Source organism: Coniosporium apollinis (genome assembly GCF_000281105.1).
Source record: "Coniosporium apollinis CBS 100218 chromosome Unknown supercont1.32, whole genome shotgun sequence".
Taxonomy (NCBI): Eukaryota; Fungi; Ascomycota; class Dothideomycetes; genus Coniosporium; species Coniosporium apollinis.
Window position 1 is genome coordinate 99,400 of NW_006913294.1, and position 10,489 is coordinate 109,888.

Below are 10,489 nucleotides of genomic sequence, written 5' to 3' on the forward strand. Positions count from 1 at the left end.
AAGCTTGGCCGGGAATGCTGGCTGCATATCACTTGCCCCAAATAGCAGCGCTGGAGAACGTGGTGATCTGTACGAAGATTGCTAGGGCCTAGAATTGGGGTTGCACGGCGTCCACCTTGCTGTAGGACCAGCATACGGGCGGCCGCGGCGCCCACGGGCATCACTCACTGCTCTCCACACCTTTGAGCGCCCTTTGTGTTCGCTTTCCTGCTGTCTTAGCTGTCTTAGCTGGCTTAGCTGGAACTGGTACCTTTCGGGAAAAACCGTTCAAACTTGGTCTCAGTGGCTTGGGCGAGCCATTGTTTAACGCTTCGTCAAGGTTACGGAGGTGCGCCGAGTCGAGCTACCCACGGGTACTCTTCTCCGCACCTTTGCTCCCACTCCTCCACTCCAGCCAGCGCAGTGCGAGTTTGCTTTTCAAGGTTCTCGCTCTGCGGTCACGCAGCAGCAGAGGTTCGCTTACTGTCCCCACATGACTCTCCTTCCACAACTTCTTTCATGAGGTTGCTGCTGCGATTGCTTCGCCTCTTGGATCACTACAGCTGAATCCACCGGCCGGCCTCACGACGACGGCGAGCTGCCTTTTGCTCTCAGCATACTTGCATGATACAAAGCCACCATGGCTACAGTGGCGATACCTCCCAGCGGGATGTCCCTTCGTGGGGCCCCAGACGCTTCCATCGGTACGGCAGAAGCGAGATTCAACAAGCGGCAGGTCATGCCAATCCAGATGAACCAAGAAGTCATAGACGAGCTTCTGAAGAGTGTGAGGAGTGGGAAGCCGCCTCAGGTCTTCTTTGGCAGGACCCCGGTATGGCTCAACAACTCCTCAATTCGCCGCCTACTTTACAACCCTGCTGTTCTCAGAGTTTGACTAACAAAGCTGTAATATAGACTCTGCGCTATGCTGGCAAGACGCATGTACTTGATACCGCGCCCGAGAAGTTTCGACACGAGCTGTACTACGACGATGGCGAGCATGCATTGGGTTTCGAAGGACTGGTCAATTATTCTCTTGTGGTGAAGGAGGCCGACCCAGCGACTGTTGGAGTAGATTCGGCTATGGAAGCTCTGAACAGCACAATGGCGACAATAGCGGAGGAGAAGGAGGGCAGAAGGTATTGTCGCCCGGCCGCGACCTACTGAAGTGAAACGACCCATATAGCTAACACCCCGCCCCCAGAACTCTCAGCGCAATCAACTCACCCATTCTTCCTTCTGCAAAACGACCGACAGCAAGCTCTCACAGGCAGGATCTGTTGAAGAAAGCCGGTTTCCTCTCTCCTCACACGCAATCACGACCTGCGACTCCCTCACGCCTCGCGCAAGCTTCACCTTCACTCGGCCCCGCTCCAACATCCGCGCCCGCGATGCCTCTCATACCCAGCAGCGAATACGCAGCCGAGCGACACGTGCTGGTCCACATACTCGCCAGTAAGCCCATGAAGACTCAGGAGCTTGTAGACGCCACTTGCGCCCCGAAGGAGAAGGTTAGCACCATACTTGAGAGGTGTGCGAGTCGCGAAGACGACGGCCGCTGGCAGCTCGGCAACAAAGCGTACAAGGAGCTCAACGTCTGGGAGTTTCCATATGCCTCTCAGGAGGAGCGACAGGCGGCGATTGACCGTGCCGTCAAAGCTTATGACCGCTTGAGGATTGGAACTGACGACAAGATCTGGCAATTGCTGTTGCCCAAGGGAGAGCGTGGGAAGGGCAAGTGTCTGTCGCGTCTCGTACTCAAACCGATCCCTATGACTACCACGCCGGGCGTCACCGCGAAGCAGTGGGGCAAGAAGACGGCCGTCAGGAAACCTGAGGCGAAGAAGACGGAGCGTGAAGTGAGCAAGGAGAAGCGTCAGGAGAAGAAGACATCGGCGGTCACTGAGAGTAGGACAAACACAAAGACCGTCACAAAAGAGAAGGAGGAAATCCAGCAGCGGAAGCTGAAGCAACAAGAGCTCAAGGGGCAGATAAAGAAGCCCAACGAGACCGATGACGACAAGACAGCTCGCAAGAAGCCCCCCAAGCAGGCTGCCAGCAAACCTGCAGCAATGCCCTCAGCGCCTACCAAGGCGCCCCTCAACACCAAGCCCAAGAACCAATCACCCCTCAGCGCCTCACCCCCCGTCAACGCGTCCGATTTCGAGAGCGACCACCCGGTCCACAAGGTCCTCTCAGCCTCGGCCTCACCCTCGAAGCCATCCACCACCAACTCGGACCGCGCGCTCAAGCGCAAAGCCAACGACCTGGACAACGACGTCCACACGCACGACGTCCTACCCAAGCAGCGCAAGCTCGCCGGCGACGCACCGCCAAGCGCTCAGAAGCCTTTCAGCGCGCCCACCGCCTCGGGCCCCCTCAAGCGCAAGGCCGCCGCCGCCGCCCTCGACTCCGACGCCTCCAAGCCCTCCACGCCCGCCAAGGCGCGGAAGCTCGTCACCAGCGCGGAGCGCGAGCCTCGCCGCGCGCCGGCGGCGGCTCCGCAGAATCGTGCGCCCAGCCCTGGGTCGGATTCGTCGGATTCGCCACCGCTGCAGCTGAGCTTCAGACAGACGATCGAGCTTGCGCAGAAGTTTCACAACTATCATGCCAAGTATGTGGCGCTGTATAAGCAGATTGCGGGGAGTGTGGAGCCGCCGACTGAGAAGCAGAGGGAGGATGTCCTGACGATGCATCGGAGGTTGGAGGAGATGAAGAGGGAGATTGTTAGGGCGAGTGCGGGGGGGAAGTGAGCTCTACTGGGGTTTGGGGGAGGTTATGAGGGAGCTGAACTGAATTGGGATGATGGGATGAGCTATGAAGATGGTGGCAGTGCTGTGTATGCCGTGTTTGCTGGGTATCCGAGTCAGTCTTGATGGTCTGGTTAACGGCAGTTTGTCTCGTGCTATGGATATTTGGGGCATGGTGGCATTCCTCGCCTATGGCATTTGAATCACGATGGGCAAAGGGAAAGCACTATCACTGGGCTTGGAGGCATTGGGACGGTTACTTGCATACTCAGGGGCGCATCGTGTTCTCACTTTATGTCGAAACGCGGTATGTAGTTCGTAGAACCAGATCCAGAACTCAAGCATTGCTTCAGATTGACTTTCCAGCAATTAAGACCCCTGAGCGCGGCGCGTCAGGGCGCGCGACTTTCGTGTACCGCGCTCGTGACAATCACTTGCACGCCCTCACGTCGTTGCCAAAAATACCCCAGCTCCAGCCATGAACATCGCGCTTCGACACTGGTGCGAAGTTTCTCTAAATCAATAGCAGCTCGTTTATATAATTAAGCAATATAGAAAGCACTCTATAAAGCTGATGATCGGCTATGCAGACCAGATTTAGTAATGTTTAATTGGTGGTAAGGGGTTGGATTTCTATGCTTTTGAGCCTCGGAGTCGGCGATATTTTGGCAACGACGTGGGCCCCTAGCTTTCTCGATTTTATTCTTCTCCGCGCCCTTTTACAATGGTCGATTGAGACCCTACTCAAGTATCCGATGGTACCTGGACGATCGGCACTAGATCCATAGGGCTGCGTCCCCTCATCCGCGGGGCAGTGTCATGATGTCACGCATTTCGGTAGGCGGAGCTCGTCACAGCAGCATCGTAGACAACCTCGCCATAACTCCAGTTTCCTCTTGCCGTTTATATGAGCTTCCTTCTTCTCTTACTCCTAGTCGTAAACCTTCTCTTCCAAGTCAGTCTCGCAGAGCATCATCACCAGCACCCAATCCAACACACCAACAACCCCGCCAAAATGGCAAGCTTGAACGGTAAGATAGCTAGGTCGCTGAATGGTATATTAGCGCCTCCTTATACAGAACCTCTACTCCCATAATTCTCCACATATTGACCTACCACAATCCCGTCCCCTTGACCATCTCTCCCATCACCACAAACCCCCAGCTAACGCCACCCCCAGTCTTCAAAAAGCCCCTCGCTCTCCACTCCACGAAGCCAATGACAGGCTACACGCGCAATGGCTACTGCGAAGTCCCGCCCGAGGACGGCGGCAACCACAGCGTCGCTGCGATCGTGACGGACGAGTTTCTAGAGTTCTCTGCTGCGAGAGGGAACGATCTGAGAAATATTGGCCTCACCGGGGGGTGCAAGTGGTGTCTGTGTGCCAGCCGGTGGAAGGAGGCTATGGATGCGGCGAATGGGGTCGATGATAAGAAGGTGCCGAAGTAAGTAGTAATAGAGGGGAGAGTGGAGGAGGAAAGGGGAAAGGAGGAGATGGTGAAACATCAGTGGGCTGACGGTGGATGTTCTAGGATCATCTTGAGTGCGACGAATGAAAAGGCGCTGCAGAAGCTGAGTCTGGACGATCTGAAGAAGTATGCTGTTGATAAGGACGCATGAGGTCGATCTGCGGATCCGATGGGGCGGCGCGATTGGTACAGTATAGCGCCAGGTTCAGCGTCGTTGCTGGTTATTATGACTCGACGGGTCATTAGGTCTATAGCCCCGTGCTCTAGCTACGATTGTCCTTCTTGTCAATATAGACGAGCTTTTGGAATGGTGTTGCGCGGTACGTGGAAGCTATACGACTCTTAATAAAACCAACAAGCCCCTCTGCTCCTGTAACTCTTTGACCTTGCAGCCATAACTAGAATCAACACATCGCGCCATTCAATCGCGTGTCAACGCGTCTTGAGCACCTAACCGAGGACCACGTGAGTTTTCAACACTGCCCGCCGCTGTTTATCGTGATCCTTGGCATGGTGTCTGCCTGGCCAATCGCCTTCGGCACCCAGTTGCGGCTGAGCCAGCCTGCCGTCTTTAAACTCACGGCAACCAACCTACAAACCCGTTCTACTCTAACAGCAATTCAGAGCGACGAGGACAAACCATGGCGTACAGTCCACTCGATACGACCCAGAACCAGATTCGGCTCCTACATCTCGCCCCTGCAGATCAAGAGGAGGATGAGATCAAGTGCAGCTTCAGCCTTGCCTCGCTTGACGAAGATGTCGACTACGAAGCCCTCTCATATGCCTGGGGCGACAACAATAAAACTATCTCAATCAAGATTGAGGCAACGAGACGCTATCGAAAAAGTCGTGCTAGGATGAAACGCGGGAAACGGGCCAGGGAGCCCACAAGTACACGAGTTCTTCGACCGCGCCTTGAAAGCTCGGTTCTGGTCACTGAAAATCTCCATTTGGCACTCAAGCACCTGCGCCTCAAAGACCGAGAGCGAACCCTCTGGATCGATGCGCTTTGTATCAACCAATCTGACACACGCGAGCGAACCCACCAAGTCACTCGCATGAGTTCCATCTACAAGCAGGCTTCCTCGGTTGTCGTTTGGCTAGGCGAAGCTTGGAATGGTAGCGAACTCGCGATGGAGTGCTTACAGCGATTTGGAAAAGACAGTAACCTCCACCATGACCAATCACTGAGCCCAGGTCTCACCGTGAACGGTATGGGTTTGGAGTACTACGAGCTGCGTGGACACCTCATCCAGTTCTTCGATTTGCCTTGGTGGGGGCGGCTATGGACAGTTCAGGAGTATGCTCTTGCGCAGCGCGTAGTGTTCCAGTGTGGCAAGCGCTTGCTGTCCGGTGAGCTACTGAGAGAGAGCCGTCGAAGTTTTTATAACCATTCGGCCAGCTGCTGCGGGCGACCATATCTACAAATAGAGCATGGGGAAACAGGTCTGTCCCTAGCCGATTGTTTCGTCCGACTGTCTTTTTTGGAATTTATCCAAACCTTCAGGGAGACATACAGCTTCCTCACCATAGTCGCACTCTTCAGTATCCGACAGGTAACTGATTCGCGCGATAAGATATATGGCATGTTAGGCTTGGCAACCGGTCGCTACGCCCGGCTCATCGAGCCGGACTATACGCGTTCACCTGAACAAGTCTTCGAGGCTGCTGCGCTCGCATCCTTTGACCGAACTGGGAAACTAGAGTTTCTCAGCCATCTGTTTGGCCAACGACAGCTGAAGTTGCCTTCGTTCGTGCCAGATTGGACGGCTTCTATATCCAGTCATGGACATCACTCCAGTCACCAGGACTGGTTGACTTGCATCAGTCACTATAAAGCATCTGGCGGCAGATCAGCCGAGTTCAACCTTATAGCCGCAGGAAAAGCGGTAACTAGAGGCATAATATTCGATACGATTGCGACTACCGGACCTTCCAATGACTCCCGCCCGTTCGAGAAGGTTGTGAATGAGATGCGTGACCTTCCGGATGCCGACCGTTGTTCTACAGGCTCTTACAACCATACAAGCGAGACAAGGGAGACGGCATTCCGGCGCACGATGTGCGGAAGTATGGACATTGTAACCAAAGACTCTCGGGCGTGTTTCCGTCGCCTCAGAGGATTAACAGATTTCTCCAAATTTAAAAAATGGCAGGTCTGGTACGACACAACCTTCACTCTCAAGAGCACCCTTTATGATAAAGATGTCAGTATAAGCAATCAGCTGTTCTTCGCTGTAACCGTCGGCCGAAGATTCATCACGACTGAGAAAGACTACATTGGATTTGCTCCCAAGGAATGCGAGAAGGGAGACCTTGTCGCCGTCCTGCCCGGCGGCTCTGTGCCATACATCCTACGTCCGGAACCTGTCGCGGACGCTCTATGGGAACAGGGACATGGATCGAGCTCATGCTACACCATTCTTGGAGACTCGTATATTCATGGCATTATGGATGGAGAAGCCTTCGACATGCTCGATGAATCTGAGGGGGAGTTGCAAGAAATAGTGCTAGTATAGTTGGAACGGTAAAGGCGGACTGTGGAGAGGTCGGAAGGATACGACACAAACGAGACGATGCTTCGGTGCGTCGGACAGACTCCCTGATCCTCAGTCGGTCGAAAGGACGCAGTCTAACGCATGCAAAGCGTTTGTGCAGCGTTCATTATCCAAGCATGTCGGCTGATCGCCTTTTGCGTCCTGAACTGGACCACTGTGAAACGGCGTAGGGGCGGGCGTCGCGTCTCTTCGTCTCTGTTCATACAAGAGGAGGAAGGCTCAATCCGGAACTTCGACCAAAGAGCTCTCTTGAAACTATTGCAGAAACAGCTGAGTGCAGCATGTAAGAAGCGCCCCGAAGCGTCATGCTATACCAACTTGCTCAGGTACATAGCGCTGATCCACCCAGACGCCTCGCTGTTCCCGGTATATAGAGTGTCTGCCTCTTGCAGAGCACAGCCGTTACAACTCCTTGAGCGAAAGCATCGCTGCACACACCTGCGTGCAATTACAAGCAGCAGCAGCAGGCTTATGCCCGCTCTTACTTAGGATGCCGAATCTCAGAAACACCTCCGAGCAAGTAACGAGGATAGACAAGATGATGAGGATTATGATGATCCAGGTAATGCGCGTCATTTTCTTATCCGCAATGCTATCGCTGAGGATCTCGGCCAGGTCAAGAAAGACTTGGCATCGTTCATTGAGCACCTGGATGCGCGGCTTGATCTCCAGATACTCGCGGACCGCGCTGTAGAGCGGATGCAGCGTCGGTTCGCTGTCCCAGAAGAAGTTAGGGACGTCGAGCATGTTAGATGCTGTTGTCACTTCACGTCAGCATGGTGCGGCTTCAATCTGCCGATCCTTGGGATACTCACAGAGGTTGACTTCAACCCGGACGCCGAAGAGCCGGCCGAGGATGCGGACGACCTCCTCCCGCTTCATGCCCAGATGTCCCGTAAGCGCCAGGTTGCGCGGCACGTGCTGTGCTTCCTGCATCGTCTCCGCCATTCGCTCTTCGAAGAAGCTGAGTTTCGTGCTTTGCGCGATGGCGTGACTCATGCTGAGCTTAATCATATGGTCTCCCGACTTGAGCGTGATCATGTCGTTGTAGACTCTGGGTCTGGGTATCGAGGGATTGTACTCAAAGTGGAATTCTTCTGTCTCAAAGTCTGATTCGGAGAGCGGGCGGTCCGCTAGCGATGTCGGAGCGGGATCGTCTTTGTCGTCTACGGCGGAGTCGATGGATGCGGCGTCGCTGGTTAGGGAGGATGAGAAGGTCAGGTCGGCTAGTATGTCCTTCTCTTGCCTCTCCGTAAAGTTCCAGAAGACAACGACGCCGTAGGAGAAGACAAACATTTCCGCAAACTGCAGTGCATCCGGGGGTATTCTCGGCGGGCTGCCTGACCTCCTCCCGGGTGACGTGCCCTCATTACTCCCTGTGCTTTCCCTCCGTTCCCCTTCACCGGTCCCGTACCTGGGACTCATACTGCCGTCATCCATGACCCCGTAGCTCTCCTCTTCCCCAAAATACCCCTCCCTCATCCTCTCGCCGCCCCGCTCATTTCTTTCAATCTCCTCATCCAGCACGCTCTTCCCGCCGGGACTCTTCAGCACCGGACTACTCCTGACTCTATACCCATCACTCCCCGCCAAAAGCGGCAAATGATAGACACAGTACAAACAATCGTCATACAGCTTCGTCCTCGCCGCATGCTGCGCCCTCACAAACTCCGCCGTCGCGCGCATCCGATAGCTCTGCGCCGTGCAATACGCCGTGACCCTCGCCAGCTTCTCCGTCCGCTGCCCCTTGGGCAGTCGTTCCGCATAACTCTTATCCCTGGGCCCTCTCCCTAAGCTCCCCGCCTTGCGCCGCGCAACCTCCTCGTCGTCCGGCGGACCCTCTTCGTCCTCCCTCTCATCTAGACTCCCCTCCTCCTTCTCCACCCCCTCTGCCTCGGGCAGCCATACGAGCTTCTCGCTGACTTTGCTCGTCCGCGCTGGCATGCCGCCGTGTTGGCCCGCCATCATTGTGCCGCCTGCGCCGAAGACGAGCTGACCTGCTAACCGCGGGTTTAAGGGATGCCGTCCGCTCGGCGTGCGTGTGTGTACGATCGGTCGCTGCCCCGGTGGAAGTCGTCGCTGTGCGGAGGGGATCTCGGATGCGTAGCCTAGGATCGTGTCGACGGAGATGTGGGGTTGGCGGTGGGGCGGGGGAGAGTTTTGCGGTTCGGGGGGCTAATTCGATTTGGTGGTGTTAGTATTGGAGGAATTGTTCTTGTTCTGAGCGGATGGAGGCGAGGGCTTGTGGAGGGTGAGTATGGAATGTGGAGGGGAGATTACTGGGGGACCACGTTTGGAGCGCGTGTTTGGGCTGGCCATTGGCGGACTGTGAGGGTCGGACTCGGGGGGAGAAAGCCGGTCAGTAGATGGATGTAAGCTCAGTTGCGCTGCGCATGAATTCTGTATCTGGAGGGCTGGATATGGCCGAATGCTGATCCGGGAGCTTCAAGTGGTGGTGCGGCTCCCAATGGGGCTTTCTTCTTGTCCGGCGCACGTCATCGCTTGACAGCTGACAGCCCGGAGAAACGCCGACAACGCTTGGTACATCGCTCATTGCTCTGTTTGCGCCTTGCTATTAGAGCTGATATGTATATTGGGTTTTAACTGCTGTCAATACATTAAAACACCAACCCCTCGTTGATTGAAAAGTGCTATGGGGAGACATCTACAACTTAATTCCACGATCACTGTCTCGGAGCTCCGTCAAAAGCTTTTACGTCATCCGGCGTCCACTGAGAGAGCTCGCTGATGCGGAGAAAGCTACAGTAGCTAGCTGGACACGACACTCACTGTTATCTACTTTAATTGCCGAGGGCAAGCTGTAGTATACTCTACTACAAAGCTTTCCTCAAGCATTCTTACCTTCGTCTTTCCTACCTCAAGAACGCTGCCTGATACGTCCCACCCACCCATCTACACATTCACCTCTTATCTTAGATCACATATTCCAGTCGTACCTTCTTCCTCCGCTATTTCTCCTCGTCCCCCACCATGGCCCCCTCCAACCCAGAGACATATTACTTCACCCCAACCCCCCACGTCCCCAACTCCCCGCTCCCAGTCCTGATCTACCGCGCCGTCCTCCCCACCAACCCGGACCCGGCCTCGACACGGGAAACCATCGAGCCAAACCGCTGGATGCAGGGCGGCAGCTTCAAGACTTACACCGCGCACCACTTCCACTCCGTCACGCACGAATGCTACGCCGTTTTCAAGGGGAAGAGCACGCTGTTGCTGGGGCGCGGGCCTCTGGATGACAGGGAGGGGGGCGTGGAGGTTGAGCTGGGGGTGGGGGATATTATTGTGTTGCCGGTGAGTGATTTTGGTAGTGTGGTGGGGAGGGGGAAACAGGAGAAAGGGCAGTGGGGGCTGACGTATCGGGCGTGTGACGTAGGCGGGTGTGAGCCACTGCTCGATTACCTCGGAGGGGGAGTATGAGTATCTGGGGTTGTACCCTGAGGTATGTGCCTCTTCCCTTCCGCTGAGGTGGTCCCGTCCATCGAAGATTTTCCGCGACTCCGCGCTAAGATGTGAGTGTCTAGGGGAGCCCGCACTGGGATAACAACTTCTGCAAGGCGGATGAGGAAGAGACGCAGGAGAAGGCGCGGAATGCGAGAAACGTCCCGATTCCAGAGTTTGACCCTATTTACGGGAAGGGAGGTCCACTGGTGCGGATATGGAATGATGCTGCTGAGGCCGCCGCTTAAATCTGATTTGGTGTATGGGGCGG

General features: G+C 55.3%; 5 protein-coding genes across 5 annotated transcripts; 4 read left to right on the forward strand and 1 right to left on the reverse strand.

Annotated features, from left to right (window-relative positions):
* Nucleotides 1-619: 619 nt before the first annotated feature.
* On the forward strand, nt 620-2,732 carry W97_06365 (uncharacterized protein; the record flags this gene model as incomplete). Its single annotated transcript, XM_007784239.1, has 3 exons — nt 620-811; nt 895-1,118; nt 1,184-2,732. 3 exons carry the CDS (start codon nt 620-622, stop codon nt 2,730-2,732), a joined length of 1,965 nt encoding a protein of 654 aa, XP_007782429.1.
* A 1,012-nt stretch (nt 2,733-3,744) lies between these two features.
* On the forward strand, nt 3,745-4,349 carry W97_06366 (uncharacterized protein; the record flags this gene model as incomplete). The annotated part of the gene is made up of 3 exons (XM_007784240.1): nt 3,745-3,760; nt 3,910-4,174; nt 4,262-4,349. 3 exons carry the CDS (start codon nt 3,745-3,747, stop codon nt 4,347-4,349), a joined length of 369 nt encoding a protein of 122 aa, XP_007782430.1.
* Nucleotides 4,350-4,839: 490 nt separating this feature from the next.
* On the forward strand, nt 4,840-6,720 carry W97_06367 (uncharacterized protein; the record flags this gene model as incomplete). Its single annotated transcript, XM_007784241.1, has 1 exon — nt 4,840-6,720. The coding sequence occupies one exon, from the start codon at nt 4,840-4,842 to the stop codon at nt 6,718-6,720; it is 1,881 nt and encodes a 626-aa protein (XP_007782431.1).
* Nucleotides 6,721-7,161: 441 nt separating this feature from the next.
* Nucleotides 7,162-9,078, reverse strand: W97_06368 (uncharacterized protein; the record flags this gene model as incomplete). The annotated part of the gene is made up of 3 exons (XM_007784242.1): nt 7,162-7,514; nt 7,575-8,934; nt 9,040-9,078. 3 exons carry the CDS (start codon nt 9,076-9,078, stop codon nt 7,162-7,164), a joined length of 1,752 nt encoding a protein of 583 aa, XP_007782432.1.
* A 672-nt stretch (nt 9,079-9,750) lies between these two features.
* W97_06369 (uncharacterized protein) lies at nt 9,751-10,466 on the forward strand (the record flags this gene model as incomplete). The annotated part of the gene is made up of 3 exons (XM_007784243.1): nt 9,751-10,071; nt 10,154-10,219; nt 10,302-10,466. The coding sequence occupies 3 exons, from the start codon at nt 9,751-9,753 to the stop codon at nt 10,464-10,466; spliced, it is 552 nt and encodes a 183-aa protein (XP_007782433.1).
* Between the last annotated feature and the right edge of the window lie 23 nt (nt 10,467-10,489).